The sequence below is a fragment of the Alosa alosa genome, chromosome 4, assembly GCF_017589495.1.
Source record: "Alosa alosa isolate M-15738 ecotype Scorff River chromosome 4, AALO_Geno_1.1, whole genome shotgun sequence".
NCBI lineage: Eukaryota > Metazoa > Chordata > Actinopteri > Clupeiformes > Clupeidae > Alosa > Alosa alosa.
In genome coordinates this window covers 14,976,004-14,998,433 of record NC_063192.1, presented here as the reverse complement: position 1 = coordinate 14,998,433, position 22,430 = coordinate 14,976,004, and the positions used below count along the sequence as shown (strand labels likewise).

General features: G+C 47.3%; 1 protein-coding gene across 2 annotated transcripts in view; it reads right to left on the bottom strand.

Annotated features, from left to right (window-relative positions):
* The window catches only part of plxna3 (plexin A3), a 124,455-nt gene that overhangs the window by 90,624 nt on the left and 11,401 nt on the right, over positions 1-22,430 (bottom strand). For both annotated transcript variants that reach the window (XM_048240860.1, XM_048240859.1), the window contains exon 3: positions 22,227-22,409. In XM_048240860.1, the coding sequence (XP_048096817.1) occupies positions 22,227-22,409 (183 nt within the window). The remainder of the gene's footprint in view (positions 1-22,226; positions 22,410-22,430) is intronic.

The window sequence follows — 22,430 nt, the reverse complement described above, 5'->3', positions numbered from 1 at the left end:
ACTGCCAGTGCAAACGAGCAGCTATTCAGCTGTCAGCTACAGTCTGACTCTCCAACCAACTATGTTTAACAATCAACACAATAAAAATCATGATCATTATGTCCAGATCACGTCCAGAGTGCCGTTTACACTAACATCACTGCTGCACTGCACTATGTAAAAATTACTAGCTTATCAGTTACATAATCATCAGCAATGACAAATAAGAAAAACCTCAGAGACAAGCAAAATAGGGATGCAGACAAGGACATGTACAGTATATATATATCCCTAGGCAGTCCATTTGTGTAAAAATCCAACATATTTACATCATTGTGTTTGTGGTTTATTTTTATACCAATACCTCATCAAAAGACACCTCATAGTCTGACTGATGTAGGAGACAAGTTAAGCAAGCCAAACAAACAGTATGCACTGTCAGACGATGGCAGCTGGCACACGATGAAGGCGCCGTGCAACAAAAAAAAAACCTGCCCCGGCCACTATCTGACGCTCATCAAAACCCTCATAGTCGTGCGCACCTCATGGCGCTGAGTCAACTTTTGGGTCATTACATTCTGGAATGGAGTACAGGGTCTGCGAGGACAAACAATAATTATGTGACAGTGTTTGAGAGTAAACACAATTACGGACCAGCCGCCTATCTGAAGTGTCCTTCGGGCTGGGGAGCGATGGAGCGCCGTCTTGACAACGCCTACTGTGGGGGGAGCGAGAGAGAGAGAAGGAGAGAGAGAGAGAGAGAGAGAGACCGAGGGACTCTGGAGACTGATGCCCAGGTCCTTGTAGAAACGGCATTTTAAATGCACCTCTAGGCAGTACACATAATAACACCCAAGACGACCATCTCACTTGTCTTCATGGACACAGAGCAGTTCAGAAAAATGCTTGAAGAACTTTCAGCTGAAGGACCCTTGAGTAGAATGGGCCATAGTTAACTCCCTATTTTATGGTCCACATTGTAGGAAGGTATATCCAGACAGCACTTTCTTACTCAAGGAGAAATACACCCTTCTGGCTACTAAAGAACATCCCAGTGATCTCTCTCTCCATAACACCATTGGAATATTTAAATATTTGTGTTGCATACCGCCCTTTCCGGTGGTCTTCAGCATAATTACACTATTACTTGGGCCATTAGTAGAATATTTATCAAGCATTAACAAGTCTTCTATGTTTTCAAAGCAGTTCTTCAGAATACCAATTCATTGATTTACTGGCTCACATAACACTAGCTTCAACAGACAAGCAGAGAAACCTTCCCTTGTTTGCTTTAAGCTGCAAATTACCGCGGACTGATTAAAATTAATGGTTCATTATGTTTATTTTGTTTAGCCTGTTGCGAGTGGCCCTGAAACGTGACGCCCTGACAAAACCATTAAGCTGGGGGTGAGGGGATCCAGGTGTCTCGGTCTCTCTCCACATCCTCTTGCTTACTAAACTCCAGGGTGTAACATTACATGACTGGAATTCCACACACTTGGGTTCCAAACCAGCACTGCAACACTAGTCACTGGTTGTCTCCCCCACCCCACACAAACGCAGCCAGCTCGTCAAGCCTGAGCGGTTAGCCTGCTGCTGCTACTTTAAGAGGAGAATGGGAACGTAGGGGAGTTCCGATAGAAAACGGTCCCATTCCACAGGCCTGATAGCAAACCCCTAAGGGGCTTTGAAGAGACTCTTTTAACTCGGCTTATCTCCATCCTGCCCCCCCCCCCGTTTAGCCTGAGCACATCCCTGTGCTCTACCTGGGGCCCTGAAGGACCTTGCCACCCACCCACAAATCCAGAAATCGTCCCGGAGAAGCCTCTTGCCCATGTGGTGGAGCTACACGCCCGCAACTGCTTCATTTCACATGGAGCCTCAAATCCTGTCTGCATTTATTCATGTCATGTGTGCGACTTTTAACATAACTGTCTCCAGTCAATATATCCCCCATTTTGCTCGTGCCACTTTTGTGCAGCGTTTTACGGATGATGGGAATGGTGAGGTGAATTAACGTCTTTTTGTTCTGACATCCCATGCCAGTTAAAAATCCTCAGAAGGACCCAGGGTGACCTTCTAAAATGATCTTCTGCAGCATGTGCCTGCTCGGAGCTTACGACCTTCGGGCATGCAATAAAAACACACCCCAGTATATACGCAATTTCCACTCACCCTATATATTTGCGGCTGACCCGAATAGGTTTCCCTGTACTAAATAATTAAATTTGAGCCATCTGGAAGGCTTGTGATCTAATTCAGTCCAGCTCCAAAAGAGATGACTGAGGTTTACAGTGTCTCTGCCTTGGCCTTACAGGTAGCATGGAAAAGGGACAGCGCGGGGAGCGAGGGAACATTTAAAATGTCAGATTTCAAATTAAACAGAGATGCGAGTGGATCTTTCATGAGCTCTACCAAAGCAAAGCAGGTGGGCCAGATCTTCTGGGGGTTTTTAGCGATAGACTTCCTCTTTTTCCACTGTCATTTTCTGTCAATCCGCACAAATGAATTCTTCACAGGCAAACCACACTTTCTGTGTGGGAAGTGATGAATCTACTAGAGAAAGGCTGTGTGTGTGTGTGTGTGTGTGTGTGTGTGTGTGTGTGTGTGTGTGTGTGTGTGTGAATACATCTCTGTCACACTGGTCAACAGACCTTTGATCATATTGCTTTAGCTCCAAGGAGACAAGAGATCAGAGCAGGTCGCGGGGAGATCCTAACTCAAAAAGCAGCATGTCCACCTTATCGACACGTTCCCTTGAAAAACACACACAAGAGTGTGCTCACACACCCCTATCGTTCTGGTGCCTTGTCAGTGGTGGTCAGCTGCAGACAGCCTCCACACGTGGGGCCTCTTCTACCTCTATCACCTGATAAGCCCCATTGGCTGGAGACAAAACACTTCTCCCTGCCCCCACCAACCCGCCCATCCTACCCCAACTATCAACAACAAAGCACCCCGAGCCCTGAAACGAGTGCCTCAAGGAGCAACACCTGGCCTGGAACACTAATAAGGCCGACATCCTATCACCTCCCCCCTCTCCAGAGTCCCCCCCCCTACTGCGCCCTGATTCTCCGCTTCAGTGCAGCGTGCCGCCCGGGCGGAGCTGAGCGGTGTGAAGAGGAGAGGAGAGGAGAGGAGAGGAGTGTGGCTCAGCCCCCCCCACTGTCCCCAGCCATGCTGCCTCTCTGTGACAGAGCTAGCGGGAGGTGATAATGGCTATTTTACACCAGGGGTCTTGCAGCTCCTAAATTACACACTAAAAGCTCAGAGAGTGCGGCTTAGCTCACTCTTTCTCTCTCTCCCGCTCTCTCTCTCTCTCTCTTTCCCCCTCCCACTCTCTCGCTCTCTATCTGAACACCACAGGACTCCCCCACCTGTGGTCTCAGTACACCTCCATTTTCCTCCACCCGAGCGGTCAAATGCTATATATTTATGTATTTATTGCTTGTGAAGGAACATAGCAGAACAACACTACATAGGTGAAAAAAAAAACAACAGAACTTGGTGCTATGGACTAGACCCCCTTATAAAAACAAAACATGACCTTTACATGTACCTAAATGAGGCTGACCTTCTCCAAATGACAAAGTGGAGACAATTACAGTGCCTGTGGATGCCATACGCTGATATGTAATGATGAAAAGAAAAACAGCCCCCATGTTTATCTAAACAATGCGCCTGACCTCCTCAATCCCTATGATTTCTCAGCGCTTCCAATGCGAGATAACTGGAATTCCGAGGGCATTTAGCTGGTTAGCGAGGTCAGCAGTTTGGCCTGTCAGCACAGAGAAGCCTCTGAAGAGCGCTTTAGATGCCACAGGACCCTCGCTAAGCCTCACTGCGCCAGCACTGATGGACACACGCTGAGAGAGAGAGAGAGAGAGAGAGAGGAGGCTTCCGAGTCTTATCTTGTCACCATTTTGGCAATCCGACGCCACGATGCAGCTTCGGGGCAAAAAAAACGCGAAGGGCTGCGCCACAACGTCTCATTAGCCAAGGTCTGGAGCTCGCTGGTAGATGTCCTCTGATGGACACATGCAGTGGTGGGTGATCTGATGGATTACACGGGCAGTGTCTACGCTTGCGCTCAAAGCGAACTGAATCCCCTACTTTCAGTGAACAGTCTCGCACTTTAAAACACGCAAACAGTCCTTACAACCTCCCATGTAACGCAATACCTTTGATGAGATAGATTAAAGGCCCCTCCTGAATCTTGCAACAGTAAATAATTTAAATGAGGTGGGGGTTTGGCCTAAATGGAGGACAAAGGAGGTATACACTTTGATCTGAAGGTATTTAAAACACAAGCACACGCACACTCTGACGCACACACACTCACAATGGCAATTTCAAATTTCCCTTTGAAACTTAGGGGGTACAAAAAAAAAACTTTTGAAATGGTTCACCAGCCATGGCTCATTCTTAAGCCTACTTAAAACACTGCTATCTCCTGGTAGCCGAGCACATTAGCTCCAGGTCAAAACCCAGACTGTTATGAGTGGGGCATTATGCCGGTGGATTATTATCACTTATGTCAACTCATTTTTGGAGTGGCAGTCTCTGGCACGCTCGCCTCATATTTCCAAAAGAACAGGTGTTTTCCTGCCATGGTGGTCTATTTAAAGGAGCGACATGCAGCTGCAGGCTTCTGTGCTTGCCACTTACACATACTGCCGCCAATTCCTGCTGACAGGATGTTAAAATACTATGGATGAGACAACGTTCTTCTGTGATCGCAATTAAGTGCAAATTACTTTAAAAAAAAAAAAAAAACATTTTATATATGTTTAAACATGCCACAAAGCTTTTATTATTAATGGCGGCAATTCAGAGTATGATTATTTTTTCATAAAGCATTCAAGGATAACAGAAAGCACCACAATTCATTTTAAACTTGGTAACATTCCAAATGAACATTTTTCCAAAAGCAGTAGCAGATTAATTAGTAAGAAATATAAATTATGATTACAGTATGATTAATTATAATGCTGATGGGAGACTTGGGGAGAATAAGACCCCTATGTATGTACTAACCTGTCAGTAACAATTACAGTTGTGAGAAATGTATTAGTGCCAGACATCAATATATACAAGAACAATAACGCAGAACAATGTCTTTTGTCTTCTACTTTCAAGGGAAAACAATACCATCATCCCCTCCTAGACAGCCCACTCTCACGTGGTAAATCGCCTGAACGCTGCATTTTTCTCATGTTGATGCCTACATTTTTCATCGCTCATTTCACACCCCTTATGTTACTAGTCTTGAGAGAGAATGCCTTTGCAGCTCGTCAAGACATTTACGAAAAAAAAACAGCTGGTGATATTACATATTACTGTGATATACAGCCGCAACGGTCCGTCTGAAACAAGACCACTGTCCAAGGGGCGGACACAATAGATGAGGAAGATGGGGCACAACAGTTCTCTTGTGTCTGCCAGGCAGCCATCCTGTCTGCTCATCTCAAATCACTAACCACAGCCCCTGAATGCATCACACGACCTGAAGCAATGCCCACTGAACCATTAACCCTAGAGGAGCGACAGGGGATGAGGTAATGGGTACGGGAAGGGGGAGGGGAGAGAAGGGGACGGCTTTAAGCTCATTAATTACTTCCGACCTCCCCTCTTCACCACACACACACACACACACACACACACACACACACACACACACACAGTGAGGTGCCAGGGCCACTGAGAAACACACAACACACATACACACACACAAAAAAAACAAGGACCACCAACTAGCGGGACTGCCTTCGAGGCATGCAGCACACAACTGTCCATCCCTTTCCACCCCCCCTCCCCCAATCCCAGTGCCCCTTCCATCCCCCTCCACCTCCGCCTGCCATCCTACCCACTTCTCATGCCACCCCACCCTAACCCCAACCCACCCTACCCCACCTAGAGAGATGATTTGTCTGGACAGCAGCCCTACTCACACCCCCCACCCCTCTTCTCCCGCGTGGCCATTCTTTGCACCAAGTTCATACACACGAGTGGGAAGAGGTGAGTGAGTGTGAGTGTGTGTGTGTGTGTGTGTGTGTGGACCCCCCACCCAACCCCACACTCAAATTTGCTTGAAATCAGCCCAATCTCGGCTGCAAAGAGGGACACTTATCAGGCCCTACTTAACATGGGGCTATCAGCATGGGGCTGCATCTCAATAGCATCCACACTCAGGCTTCTGATAGGATTTCACCCCCTGGATCAGAGACACAGAGAATAAGGGCAAGATGCAACCACAGAAGAACGATCAAAAACATTTGACTCACACATTTGGGGGTGTAGGCCTACAAAAAGACAAAATTATTTATTGATGAGGGATTATGATCCTGCTCAAAAACAAAAAAGGAAAAGGATTGTCTTTTCCCCCTCTTAAGACACCCTGTTTGCCAAGATCAATTCCTGAAAATGTATGAAATACGCTATTCTAATTTGTCAAAATTCATAGTCTGTTGAAAACGCATTATCCTCAGAAGGAGCCCCTTAAATAATTCATGGTGGAGTGCTCTTTCTCTCTCTCTCTCTTCTCTCCCTCTCTGCTCTTCCCATCACCATTTCATTCTAGCACCCCTGAGACAGCTACCAAGGTCAAGCCCAAGCAAGCTCACTCCAACCATGCAGCAAACCCCAGGACACTCCCAGGCTTTACGGCCTAATCCAGCGCAATGTGGCGCGGAGCATTCTCCACCGCTCCCTCCGCCTTCACCAAGACAACAACACCGTGAACACACACAAACAGACACTCTCACACACATAAAAGGACGAAAAGAGAGGGGGAAAAAGTTTTTAATCACATCTTGAGTAGAGACAGATAGGGACAGCGGGAGAGATGAATGAAAACAAGCGTTGCCGCCGAGGGAAATGCCAGGTTTGCGTTGCTTCGCCGTCGCCGTGGTAACTGAATAATAATTGATTTACCTCTCCGAACACAGGCCCTCTCGTATCAGATTTCAGAGAGCACACCCACACCCTTCCCCACCAACCAACCCCCACCACACACCAACCCCGCACTTCCATTGTGTCCTATTTTACACAACGGTCTTGGGTTCACACTCCTGTTCACCACTCTGGCCATGTTGCACAGTGGTTGTTATTTAGCAGTGACATGTGTTTCTTCTAGCAGGGCCTGCCGTTGCTCTTGGCAGTCCTAGCCCCCACCCCCTTCAGTGATTTCTGCCTGTGCCTGTCGGCTCTGTACCGCCGGGTTACATTTTCCTCAAACTGAATGGAGAAGCAAAGCCCAGGCAATCAATGGAATTGATTAAGATATTTTGAGCCTGTCTGTTATAATTGGTTGAGGATATACTGCCTCTCACTGACAGCTGAGGCATTGCACCGAGCCACTCTGCTCATTGCTCCACTCGGCGCAGACAACCCAAGGTTTGGAGAGAAAGATGGAAGCCGCCTCAAATTATGATAAGGTGCAGCAAAAATTTGCTGACCATACTGTAAATATGCATTTTAATATACTGGCGTAGGATTTCTGTAAAAAGGAAAATACATTATCAATTCAAATGCAACTCACAAAATGACTGGTGAGGCATTTTCCTGGTGCCACACGTTTAATTTCTGCCTTCACCAACAATGGAGCCGTCGGCCTCTCTGTGTTGGCAGTTATCTTGTTCCTGCTCCTCAGGCTGATAGTAAAAGGCTAATTGAGCCCAGTACAGAGTGCACTCGGCACGGCAGAAACTTACCTTTCTCAGCCATTTTCCAAGTGGGATAATAAAATCTCCACAGCGCTGAGAGACATCACAAAGCGCCATTTATTTCGATTGGGAAAAACAGAGATGGAGATGGGGGCTCGGTGGGAGATGAGCTTAACCTCAACGAGCGTGCACACGGACACACCGGGCCTGACCTGACGTGAGTCAGCATGCCCCGGTGACACCATCTAAGCCTGCCACAGTGTACTGGGCCCCTCAGTCACAGTTTTTTTCTTTTCTTCCATATCTCACTCTCTCTCTGTCTGTTTTCACTTTCTCTGTACCCCTCCCTCTCTGTTTCTCTTTTGGCCTCTCTTTCACACTGTCTTTCTTTCTTTCTTTCTTTCTTTCTTTCTTTCTTTCTTTCTTTCTTTCTTTCCTTCCTTCCTTCCTTCCTTCCTTCTCTCCATCTCCCTGTCCCTCTCTCTCTCTGTCTCTCTGACACATTTAATATTCCTTTGACATTTCTGTCCCATTTTCATTAGGCCCTTTCATGTTGGCGCTGAGGTGCCCTCGCCTTTTGTTAGGGTCAATGTGGATTCCAGACCCACTTCCACCCATCCTTCCATCACTTCATCAAGACAAAGAGAGGAGGAGCAGCAGTGCGGAGGGTAGCGGGGCTCGGGGGGCTTGTAGATGTCTTCTGCATGAGGTGGAGCTCCTGGGGTAAGTCAATTCTGCCGGGGGTGAAGGTAGAGAGGAGGTGGAGGAGAAGGAGGAGGAGGAGAAGGAGGAGGGGGAGGAGGAGGAGTGAGGGGAAGAGCGGGGTAGGGTTTTGCAGGAGTCAGTGAGGCGTGTAGAATCCTTGGATTCCCTAATCATAAATACAAGAATTGGATCTGGTGTCAGGAGGGGAATTTATCAGTTTGACTCCCCCCTTCTTCTTCAACATCGCTCTCACAACCACCTCTCCCGCTTGGGCCCCCCCCCCCTCCTGTCATTTAGGGCACAGAGATATACGAGGCTGGTACGGCCAAAATAAATATGGCAGTTGATGGAATTTTTGCCTGCGTTTCTTCGGTAAACGTGGCCTTTTGACAGACCACCTTGGAGAGCCATTTCACAGTCCTTGTTTAGGGAGGGATCCGGTTTGATTTTTTTTCTCCTTTTTTATAAAGGGGTTATCTTTAAACATGTACACATGATTCAGGCACTGGTCTGGAATTGCTAGCTTGTGTGCCGTAATTCAGCCTACTAAACAAAACAAAAAACTCTAAACGTTTCACAGCTAGGGATAACTATAGAATTGCTCTATATCATTAGAGATAACCAGTGATGATTACGTGCCTGACTATGCTACATAAAGCGCAACACAAAGTCCAAATGTGTGACACAGAACACAAAAACAGATCTGGAAATAGATCCCTGAAACACGCAACTCGTCTTTTTGGAGTTTCCCCTCACATTCCGACAATAAGGTTGTTTAGATTGAAGGGACATTTAATTCAAGTGCCGTCTCACAGTGGTTTGAAACATTTCTGCCGTGAGATGAGACAGACCCTGCTCTTGGTCAGGATCTCTCCCTCTTTTCCTCGTCTCTCTCTCTCTTCTTCCTCATCCTCTCTTCCCACCCCCTCTCTCTTCTCTTTCTCCTCTCTTTTTCTCCCTCTCTCCCTCTCTAATTTATACACTAGGCAGCTGTACAGTACTAGCTCACATGCAGGAGGCCCCTACAGTGAAACTCCTGCCCATAAGGAGCCACCAGGGAGTGGCCTGACAACTCCAACAAAAGGCAGACTGTGAGCACAAAACAAATAACTCCCACAACCATGTAAACATGTCACATCAACAAGGCATCCAACACTGTTACTATGCAAACACAATGTATGTAAAGGTCAGAAGCTGTCACTGACGATGTGACGGACGCTTAAACATGAAACATTGACATTGACAAACAAAATGCAAATTCATCTAAAAAAAAAATCCCCCTTTAAAACCATAGGGTAAAACTGCCTAATATCAGTCTACCTTTGCTTACATCAGACAAAAATGCAAAGGCATGAGAAGACACAGTTAGAAAAACTACCTGGTAAATGGTATTTTTCTCAGGAGAGGCTCTGGGTCTGAAAATATCATTAGTGCTGGGCGCCGTAAAGCTCCGCAGTAGCCCCTCCGTCAGGTTGAGGAGAGGGCCGAGACCAGAGCCATTAGAAACACACAAATCTTTCAGACATATACATACACACACGCACGCGCGCACGCTCACACACACACATACACATGCGCTCGCGCACACACACACAGGGCAAACAGACACACACACACACAGATATATAAACCTGCTGTCAGAGACACTGCTGGACATATATTCATATGAGCTTGCAAAGGGAGAGTAGCAGGCAGTGTGCAGTCATAAAGCCCTGGAACTTCAGCATGCTCACATGAACAGAGAACTAACATCTGTGAGTGGGAGGAGGCTGGGGAGGAGTAGATGTATGTATGTATGTGTGTGTGTGTGTGTGTGTGTGTGTGTGTGTGTGTGTGTGTGTGTAATGGGGGTGAGGGGCATTGGCTATTGAAATGGGGAGCGCTGTGTATGTGCAACGTGCCAGTGCAATGGTGGAGGGTAGCTACTGGTAAGAGATGCATTTGAGAGTGTAAGTATGTGTGTGCATGTGTGTGAGGGGGGAGGGTGTGTGTGTGTGTGTGTGTGTGGCAAAGGGTGTGTGTCGGAAAGTGGGGGCCAGCTACTGGGGAGGGGTATGGAAAGGGTTGGGCTGTCATGTCGTGTGCCTGAGAAAGCTCTTGGAGAAAGCGGCAGTCAGGCCTGATTAAGTCCTAGTGTGATTAGGGGGTGGGGCTGCTGGTGATGGTGGTGTGTGTGTGGGGGGTGCAGAGGAGTCTTGGGAGACAACCAATATGACACCGCCAGCAGGACATGATTACGCCTCAAGCTTATGTGTGTGTGTGTGTGTGTGTGTGTGTGTGTGTGTGTGTGTGTGTGTGTGTGTGTGTGTGTGTGTGCGTGTGTGTGTGGGTGGTGGCATTATTATCCAGCATGCACACACAGACACTGCTATTCCTCACACCAGTAGCACCTGGCCCCTGCTTTCAGGAGCAAACTCCCCATCATGATCAATAATTACCCAGCAAACACGCACGCCAAACAAATCAATGATCCATAAACGGCAGGGGCGCAGCCTCCAGTCAGTGACACCCCAGCGTGTCTATGCTCCTGTGTGTGTATGTGTGTGTGTGTGTGTGTGTGTGTGTGTGTGTGTGTGTGTGTGTGTGCATGCAGAACAAGGGCCTTCTCCACTCCCCAAACAATAATGAACCAAAAAAAAAAAAAAAAAAAACCTTCCAGGTCATTAATTCACAATTAAAGCCCAAGGTCACTTTTCAAACCACAGACCCCTCCCCCAGCCCCCCTTTAGGAAAAACAACAACAAAAACACCTTGTTAAAAATGGCAGTCCTTGCAAATGAGGTGGCGACATGGCCGCCGTCGACCATGTGAGCAAACAGCCGATTAGCGGCATTGTAAACACGGCTAGCCGCTCCCGCCGCTGCGCCCGAGCAGTGCTGGCGGCACAGCTATGGCTACGACCAAGGCCACGGTCAGGGCCCCGCACGCCCGCACCGCACCGTCTCCCCGCGGAGAGCCCGCTCAAGCTGGTCAGCTCAGATAAATCCGAAACAGCGGAGAGGCAAAACAGAGCCGGTGCCAGCACAACAGGGAAGGTGGTGGCTGAGGGGGGAAGGGGAGGAACAGTGCGGAGGAAAAATGACATCTCACCCCTGCAGACAATAGGTCAGGGTCTTTGTGTGGATGTTCCGGAGGAGAATGGGGGCCTTCCACGGAGGCCAGTGTCTCTGTCTCTCGGCCGAGCTGATTAGCTCAGCAAACAGCCAAGCAGACCTGCCAGCGAGCCAGCGGATAAGAGCTTGTCGTGTCTGGGCCAGAGAGAAGTAGGAGAAAGTCGGAGAAAAAGAAGTGGTGTTGGGGAGGAAATAAAAAGTCATTACAATTCTTGAATGGCAGCCAAGAGAAGGGACTGGTAGTGTCCGCACAGTGGTGAGCACAACTCCACTCGGGTCACGGGGGTGTCATGATTGCCATTTTCGCAGAGGCATCAACGCACTCCAAACTCAGACTCTGGTTGAAAATAACAACAATAAGAGGAATTGTGGGTAGGTTCTGGGGGCAAGCAGACCTTGAATGGGTGGGTAGGTAGTGCCCATCCATCCATCCGGTAATCCACAGACAGGGGACTTTGGTCTCCTTCTAATCTGCTGTGCAAACTGACATTAAGCGACGCTATTCAAAACGGCACAATTCATTTACAAATCAATCCCCCAGGACAATGGTGATGGAATCCGCTGCTTCCTGCAGCTTTGCATACTAAACACCTCCAAACGGAGGCGGGAATGGTTCCTCCAGTGATTAATTATGTGCAGAGGAAGCGAGTAATTGTCACTCAACCTATACTTAAACATATCCACAAAACACGATACAAAATTACAACATCAGGTGAGAGGAAAAGTGAAGCATTTGGAGAGGGTGGATGGGCTTGTTTTTTTTAACCAATCGTTCTGCAGTGTATAATGAAGGAAGTAAAAGAGAGGTTGTGTAATAGCATGTAGAGACATCAAAATGCAATTTGACAACGCTCAAATGTGCTCATTCTTTTTAACACTTACTTCAAAGCAAAGCTAAAAAAAAGAAAAAAAGAGAGAAGAAAAGAAACAATTTAAATGTGATGGGAGAAAAGAACATAATGGACACCTTTACTTGAACTCCACATGCATGAGAATCTTAATTTGCAAAAGAGCCCAGAACATCCAGACAAGGAACACCCTGCATCGGTGCGAAACTCAACTCTAAGTCTAATCAAGTACATAAACAGAGACGAAGAAAGACTTCATTAAGTGTTCTCTCTTTTTTAATATGCAGACCATTAATGCAGCCATGTGAAGAAGACTCCCCTTTTGTTCTGGCTGTCAGTTGTCAGGCATTGCTCTCCATTGAGGAGCCGTCTCAGCCTCCTAGCCTTCCCTCCGTACACAATGGAGAGTACAATGCCAAGTAATCACAGAATTAGCCGCGACACAGGACGGCTTCGGCGAAGGCATTATGAAACCAATCAAAGTGGCATCATCTGACACTGGCTGATTTCCTCAACTCTCTCCTTTAAAAAAGGGTGGTGGTGGGGGGGGGTATGAAAAGCGACCATTTCCTGTCATAAAGGAATTTTTCCTCTCTCCATCACAATTCCTCTCTCTTCCGTCTTGGATGCTTCTCCTGATTCAATCCAAAAAGCTACATCTCTCATGTGTACGCGAGAAGTGTGGTGATAGTGGGTGGGGAGCCAGTGTTTGGAGCATCCAATATTCGGTTGTGGTTAAGACTTTGAAGCTTTAAATAGTCAGCCAGGACTTAGCTATGCCAGTTAGTTACAGTGATCTTAAAATAGACCATCAAAAGGCCTTTGAGGGGGAAAAAAAAAACACTCAGTGCTTGTCCACGGCATTATTCCAAACAAAAAAACCCATGTAAAAGAAAGAAGGGGTAAAAATGGCCCACTTCCTTAGTTACCTGAAAGACTGAAGCCTTTCTAGGACAGGAACTCCAACTTGCCGTGATTATGGGGTGTAACTTTAGCAGTTACCATAATGATATGTTGAGAGCTGTTTCAACCTCTGCTTGACTGCTCAAATCAGCGCAACGCCCTCTGTTTCTCCCACTGCTACTCACTCTCCCCCTCTTTTTCCCTGTCAGCCCTTCTTTCTCATCTATGGAAAAATGACCTAGTTCCAAGTGCCCCTATCAAATACACTGTGGTGTACATCCACATTCACCCCCGTGCCCCTCAAGAACTCAAAGTCGTTTCCCAAAGTCCCTCTCTGCTGACATCAAACGTCTTGGCGACCCGAGAAAGAGAGCAGCAGTCTTATGCAACAAAATGGAGGAGAAACTGAGAAGTCCTCTCCCAGGAGATGGGAGGCCGAGGAGCCAGGGAGAAATGAGTATGCAATGTTTGTTTCCCCTCTTTCTTCAGCAAACACAGAGGAGGGAAGGCGAGGCGTCTCAGTATCACAGCGATAGAATTGCAAAAAAGGGGGTTACCTCAAGCCTAAAGCTTGACCGTGACCGTGAATAATGCATGAAATTTATCGACAGAGATACAGTGGCTAATGGCTAAGGGTATTTGATTACCGAGGGATTGTTGCACATTTTCAGGTGCACGCGCATTGCGTGTGTGGTTTTGAAGAGAGGCAAATCACTTTGGCATCAAGACAGAATCTAAATCTGATGTTGAGTAACCACAGTGATTCCTCCTTTGAATATTTAATTAGCCTTAATTAAATGCTTATTTTGCACACACACACACACACACACACACACACACAAACAATTCAAACGTGCTTCTGACTGGCAATGCGACCAAACACACCTTTTGGAATAGAGATGCCTCCGCAGTTATTTGTGGCAGAATTGGAGGTGGCTGGCAGTTCACTGGGGGCCGCTGTCTGGTGACAGGCTCCACTGCCATCTGTCTCTTCCACTTAGTTTGCAGCCACTGACTTGATCCCTTCAGCTATCCCCAGCTAATCACCTCAGACAAACCATATCCATATCTAAACACTCACAGCAGATTGTCAGCCAGTGCCATGGCGCTGTATACAGGCTTAAAACAAAACAAGACTGAGGTAGGGAAGCAAAGAAACTCAATAACCCAACTATTGGTCACACGCCATGACGGAGATACTTCAGAGGAAGGGCTTGTTGAGTTTGGTTTGTTTTTGTACTGGAGCGGCCAGCCATAGTTCCTATTTAAGAAAACCTTGGAAAAAAGTGTGCATCACATATGAGGAGTTTGTGTACAAACACGCTCAAGGACTCCAAGGAAGCGGTTCACTGAGCAGGACAGCAAAGTGGGAACACAGTCAACAAAAACCTCAGCTATCTTGTCATCTAAACTCAGTCACGTCTGTGAGGGCCATTTAAAGAAAACAGTTTAAAAGATTTTTTGGTGGGGTGGGGGCGGCGGGTGTATTTGGACACAAGTCAACCCTCGTGAAAACAGAAAAAAACACAAGCCCAGTGCGCCCTGCATCTGACAGGAGCTGGAATGTTGATGCATTTACGTTATTAGCAGGTATGCGGGGGTTTTAGCGGTTGCCGCCACAACTGGCATCATAACATGGGGGGGAAGAGAGGGAGGGAATCAGGTCTAGAAGCAGCGGAGGCAAAAGTTACACTCTGTGTGTAGCGGCACCGCGCTGGCAGGGAGACAGAAGTCGTCTTTGTGAGCGTTATTAAATAAATGATGTCTAATCGGCCCATGTGACAAGGGGCAAATTTGCAGGGGAATTTCAAGAGACCCCCTCAATTTATCAATTTGTCCAGGACAGAGTCCTCATTGAAGCCCCATCCAGAACCATCCTCTTGAATTTGCCCTCCATTTCTTACAGCCATCGAGGCGTCACAGCCTCTACACATGCGTGGCTAAGAGGCGGCCTCACCAGCCCGCGAACTGAGATACCACTGTGGCTGTGGAAAACGCATAGCGAGTTTAATTGACAAATAATGGACAGTTGCCTTCATCATCCATTACTCACCTCACAGCCATTGGAGACAGAGGGGGAAAAGAACAACTGGATTGAAATATGAGGCCTCACTGTGTGGGCTATGGCACCTCCAAAACAAATCCATACTCCTTTGATTACATAATAGTTCATTTGTTAGTCATCATCGTAGCGTCTTTTTGGCGGCAGCACCGGCAGTGCGAAAGCTATATAAATGGAAGAAGACGCGGATTGCTTTGGGAGAGGAAACAAATGGTAAATCTAATGGCTCATTTTCAGTGCAGAGCTCCAAGGTTAGCTCCAGCATAGAGGTTAGCGCCTGCGGAAATTGAGAGACGGCAGGGATGGGAGCGGAATGATAAAATGTGTCTGGCAGGCAGCGCGGCTAACAGGCGCCGCGACCGACTGGAAAAATGACACATTATTTTCTGTCAAACGGTGGTTGGGGGTTGGGTAGGTTGAGGTTGGGGAGCTCGAGTGTGAGGTGTGTGTGTTGAGGGGGGGTTTGTGGGGGAAGGGATAGTGAGGCCTGAGGAGGGGGCTGGAGTCCACTCTCCCAGTGGAGCCACCTGCACAATGTGGGGTGCGGGAGGTGGTGGTGGTGGTGGTGGGGGAGGGGTTAGTTTCGGCAGTAAAAATGGGGTGGGAGAGGAGGACGGACGGATGGATGGAAGTGAAATGTATCCTCGTCCCTCGGAGACCAGTTCCTGAATCACCAGGAGCGCCAGAGCCTTTAAAAAGCCAGTAGACAGCCAGACAGGTGCTTAAAGGGCTATGCGCGACAACTACCCCCTCCACACACACACCCCCCAGCCCATTTACAACCGCGGTGGCAGTCCTGACCTTTAATGAAGTTACAGAGCCTCCTATTAAATTATGACAGAAAATGCATCGCCAAGTGCCGGGAGCCAGGGTTGGCCGCCAGGGAGGGAGACCCAAACATACAGACTATATTCCCCACAATGCAACACTCATATTCATTAGTGAGCGCCCTTGACAGCCAGGCTACAAAGGTAAAGTAATTACCCTCTGATGCGCAGAAATAAAAAGGAAACTAACAGCCGGCTGCTTAAGAAACACGATGGCGGGTGATACCTGTGGCCAGCAACGGTGGGTTTAAGCACAGGCAGTGTGTCTAGGCTCAAACAGCCTGTAGAGACCCGTATACTGTGTCCTTGTTTTCTTCACTCTGTATTGCTTCGTCTTTCATCAGCCTGTGATACCTCACAAACACCCCCCACACACACACAAACATTATATTAAGTTCATCATATGCAATACAAACAAATAACCTAATTTTTATGGCTGACATGACCCTCGAATCGACCGAAAAACAGCCTGAACACAATGAGTAGCTCTTCCTTATTAGGGGAGATGTTGGCACATCTGGCGTTATCGGAGGGAGATGGGTAAGAAACAGAAGGACATCTGGAACCGATTCCCTGCTACCAGCTCTCTTCACTACTGAGCAACCCCCTACACACATACACACTCCATGTACAGACACAAACACACACTCCCACACACACAGAGAGAGAGACACACACACACACACACAGCCCTTAATAGCATCCTCTGCGTTTCATCTGACCCCCACCCCCCACTCAAAAACCACACAAACACATGTATACACTCGCACACGCTTACACACACACACACACACACACACACGCTCCTTCCCTCTGCCAGACTTTTTTTGCACGGCTCCCTCTGTGCAGGGAGAGGCGGCCAGCCGTACAGTGTGCCGAGCGCTCGCTTTGCTGAGTGGGTCGAGCTCGGCCCAAATCCATCCAAGCTCATGTCAGTGCTGCCAAACACATTGCTGGCGGGGCTCGCGCTCCGAGGACCGGAGCTATTCACCTTTCAGCCGAGTCAAACACTCACACCTGGCTCAATCGCTCATTAACTTTAACTATGCATTTCGATCAAGACCGGAAGGTCACATTGCGCCTGTCCGGCGCAGGCTGTTTCTAAATCACTTATTGTTCCGCGGAGCCATTCGGCCATGACTTCACAATAAAGCTAAAAAGAGCCGTTTGAAAAAGTATTTTGGTTTCTCTTTAAATAAATCATCTGACAAGGGTGCAGTTTTGCCCTTATGAGGCTAAAACACTTCATTAGCTGCTCACAATACACAAGGGGGTACAGCTACATGTTTTTGGGAGGGCCTTTAACAACTATACTCTCCATTTAAATAATGTATGTTCTTCAGCTGATCATAAAATGGCCAATGACCCAGATTGATGGAGTAATGGCAGTTCACCGGCGGCCAGCTTTCACTTCCCCTCAGCAGACCCCCCTCATGACGCAATCCCGTGCCGAGGACACTCCCACTGAAACGCAAACGCAAAACAATGCTAGCGCCCGGTCCAGACACAACATCCCTCGGCCTTCTTGAGGAGTTGTTGGTGGCGGGAGGCCTGATTTATGGCAAACAGATTTAGCCATGATCAAACGTGCTGTGGGGCCAGGGCGCGGTCGTAAATCTACGCTGCCGGGCCCGCTTCCACGGCCTCGCTGCACTCCCGCTGTCTGATTTACGCAGCGGAATTAGCTTTGATTTCCATCCCAATCTGATGCGATTCAGAGAGGGGTGGTGGTGATGGGGTAGGGCAGGATAGGGTGTTGAGGAGCGAATCCGGAGGCTCTTCAACGCAGTCACTCAAGACCGCAGTGATGACCTGCAGGGTGTCCCTCCTACCCCATCAACCTGGCTGAGCCCAGGGGAGTGTGGCAAGAAGGGGACCTTGGGGAGAGGGTGGTAAAGGACGTATGTAGCCTCGCAATCGTGCAGAAAATTATTTTCATCGGCTGTAATCAGGAGCTGGTGCGAGAAGTGCACCTTAAAATAGAACACAGACACATCTTTCCTCTTTGTGTACCTGTCAAACGTTACCCTTAGGTTCTTTGAACCTCCTCCGCTAGCGAGCTAGCTCCAACACTGCAATCATAAAACTACACCCACGATTGCTATACAAGATAAGCCACTCGTGATGTTTCACAGTGGTAAAAACGCCAAAACTGCAGCTAGAATATGTTGTATTTCCTATGACAAAGAAACAGGTCTATTTCAGCTAATGCTCAGGGACATAAACCATGTCATGTGGGTTGTACAAAAGAAAATGAAACCTGTCACACACAATAAGCTTTTTAATAGCTTCAAAAGCAGTGTGAATGGATATGGGTAAGGTGACATGCATTTTTTTCTGATTGAGCAGATTCTGCTACCCAATCATGGGTCACTGGGATAGCATTTCTGTTGTTTAACTGGCCACGTCTGCAGAACACCTTGAAGGCGGAAAACTGAGACCCATTTCAACACAGTCTACATCCTAATGGACACATGTACTGTGCAATAAATAGCACACATATGTAGCGCACCACTACGACACATGACTCACTCACAAGTCTCTGACTCTCACACACACACACAGATTTATCAGCAGCAGTTTTGTCCACTGCGGCATATGCCATAAAAAAAGACCCATTGACGCCTTCGGTCTTGTTTCTCAAAAGGTATGTTAAGATTAGCCCCTCATCTCTCCTGCTGCTCCCTGACTCATCTGTGGGATTGCGACCGCGGACCCCACCCAGCACGGGAGGAGATTTCTGGCTTTTGCATGCAAGAGCCCGAGCTCTACAGCAAAGATAATATGCCACTACCCATATTTAAACTTCGCCTTGCAGCCCGTTTCACCGCTGAAATAAATCCATTCAAGATGTGGCAAGGGAAGACTGCCAAGAGCCCTCGCATTTTTCTATACCCCTTTTCGCATGAGAAGTGCAAAGGTGTGATGCTGAACTGGCTCAGTATACCAGCCGTTAAAAAAGGGAAAAAATATAAATAAACAAAAATTACGGCAGTTCTGACACATTTAACTTCAGCCTTCTCTCTCCAGCTGTTTCCCGTCACATGACTACGGCAGCTGGTTTTCTTATGTGAGCCCCTGGGTTGAGCAACACCTGGGGGCGTGGCAGCAGCAGAGAAACCTGCTGGACAGTAGATGAACCGGAGCGGCGCGCCACAGTGGGCATGCGGGGACAGGAAACACGGAAGGGGGTATTTCGCGGGCGATTTCCGCACGGCTCCAGCAGAGGCGGCTCGGGCCCTCTCTACCGCTGCCAAAACAAACAAGCGTTGGAACAGGAGATATGGTGCAATTAAATGGCCCCCTCGCACATTCTCCTGCACTCATTATGCCAGCTTGACCAACACACCAGTGTGCTGCACAAAACACACCACCAACTTGAGACGTACATTCTAAACAAAGGTGCTCTCTAGTAGTTAAAAAAAATATATATTCGCTTTGGGTGTTACTGTTTTCATCTGTTTTATCTGTTTGGGTTTCCAATGAGACTGTAACATGAGCCACTGTGTGTGGGTTTGTCTAGCCAGAGGGCCCTGTGCTGCTTGGGCCAACAAACATTGCTCTCCAAAAGGAAGAGGACACCATAAACCTAGCCGCTGTCCAATAAGCAGAATCTTCGCCATGTTGTGTAAACACACTCTAATGAATCCTACTGCTACTGCGGGTCTGCTCTGCCCGAAATCCGCTTCGATCCGGGGCCTTGCCCTGTTGTCAGATGGTTCCACGGAGCCTTTAAACAAGAAATCAATCAGAAATATGTGTAACTGTGAGCAGCTGTTCCATTCAAATCAGGAAATCCCATTCCTCCCAAATCACTCTCAGATGAGCCATGCTTACATCACTCCCCCTTTTCACTTCCCCTCATCTCCTGTGAGTAAATAAGCAAAAGCAAAATTACATATCTGTATGAAAATCCACCGACGACATTACAGCTCAGCACAACTCAGTCCAACACAGCTGAGCCAACTAAGACTACTATAAAGGCTGAAGCAAATTCATTCACCATTTAATTTGAATCCACAATGCCCTGTAAAAAAGCTTCAGCAAGGCCTTTGATCGTGCAGTCTGAATTGCGTGTGGTAAATCAAAACAAAGTCATGACAACCCTTAAGCTTGCTAAATAAACGCAGCATTTGGCTGACATCTGTCTGAGACCACTGCTTCCTAATCAGGGTGTCGATATACAAACAGACTACTATGATGACGCCATCTGAATTCTATGTCTCTCAATTTGTATTTAGCATGTGAGAACCCACTACAATGGAAAGACACGCTCTTCAGACCGTTACCACAGTGAACTTCCCTAATTGTTATAAAATAAGGAAAATATGCACCTGGTGTGCTAGTGTGTGCAGACACTTCCCTAATATCTAGCCAAGTTTCTTTATTTATGGACTTTAATATGGTTGTAGCTGTAGCACCCCTGACCTGCTAATTTGATCATCGACAAGCGAGAGATGGGAGGAGAAGCACGGCAGAACATGCATAAACAGGCAAAGTCCCATAAATAACCTGAATACAAAACAAAGCCCAAGGCGGCTCTCTGCGGACTCCAGGCAGAAACTTCAGCCATGCTTGGAGTAAGGCGGCGAGCATTTTTATATTTCCCAGTAGGGTGCTTGGATGGCAAGCATACATAACTGTAGCATATTTCATTTCCATCCAATTCATTTAAATTATTATGTCTGCTGCAAAGGAGCCAAGTCAGCTTCTCCAATGATTTTTTCCCCCTCCCTAGCATCCTGTCTCACGTTTAATTTAATTTCATTAATGAGAGATTCTCCATCAACTGCAACTTAAGCACTAATATTGGGCTCCACACACACACACACACACACACACACGTATACACACACACACACACATACATACACATATATATATATATATATATATATATATATATATATATATATATATATATATATATATATATACATATATATATATATATATATATATATATATATATATATATATATATATATACACACACACACACACACACACACACACACACACACAAATCTCAGCTGAGCAATTACTGCATGAAGTAGATGGCACAAATGTTGACTCATCCAAAAATCTCTCGCATTTATAACTAGGCCGGGTTTATTTGCTTTGACACACAATCACATGGACCTCAGATAGAGTGAATTAATAATGTCCAGAGCTTTTCACTGGCGGCTCAGAGCGCTAATAGCCCTAAACAATCCCCACAAAACAGCGATTTCTGGCGGGTGGCAGGAGACGGCTATGTTCAGGCTCTCTCTTGGACACACTGCTGTTCTGCTAAACACACAAGGACAGGGAGTCACGAGGTGCTTTCCTTTTATTACAGCTCAAGGTTGGGGTGGGAGGGGTGGGCTGCAATGGTAAAGGAGACTGGGAGTGTGGGGGCAGAGGAGGGGTCAGACCATGAGTCTCTTCAATGGGATTCCCACTGACAGAATACCACATTTGGGTGGACAAAGAGCTCACTATATTCATTTCCGCAGCCAGGCACTGATAGGGTTGCTGTTAAAGGAAAAGGAGACTCACAATGAGGCCTGTCTTTCTCTGTCCATTTTGTGATTTCAGTTTGGTTCTGTTAGCTTTGTGTGTGTGTGTGTGTGTGTGTGTGTGTGTGTGTATGTGTGAGAGAGAGAGAGATAGAAGCATTGCAGTGTTCTTGTGTGGCCCACTAAACCATAACCCAAAGAATGACTAGGCTGATGCTGCTGCTGTATTTTCTGACTGTTACTGGCACAAAATTACTGTTTCACACAACTCCTCTCCTCGTCGTAAATTAATACTTGCTGTAAACATTTAGTTTTTTTACGCTCTAAATATACATCCGTGCCTCCCTGCCAGACATCCTCAATTGGTAACAAGAATGCAGAGGCACCAAGGCCAGCAGAGCAGTCAGGAAGTGGCGAAGCAGTGTTGGACTGCGGTGTCTTGTCTTGTCTGCGAGCAAGACCTACCAAATTCTCACACAGCATGGCGTGTTAAGAGAGACAGCTCTAAACAATCATGCCGATTTTACAGCACAGCGTGAAGAGTCTCACACACACCGGCTGCTGGCTTGAGAGAGAGAAACATGGCCGAACAAAATGGAATTCCAAAGCGGAGCTTTTCCTTACCTTTTTGAGGTGCCCGCTGCGTGTGCCCACGAACACCACGGAATGCTCCCCGTACGTGTAGGCGGCCACGGCGGCCATGCCATCGGTGCGATCGTCGAAGAGGGGCGTGCCTTCGATCACCCGCAGGCTGCCTAGAGGCTGGTTCAGCACAAGGCCACAGAAGTCATCACCAATCTGCTTGGGCTGTGAGAGAAATACACAGGG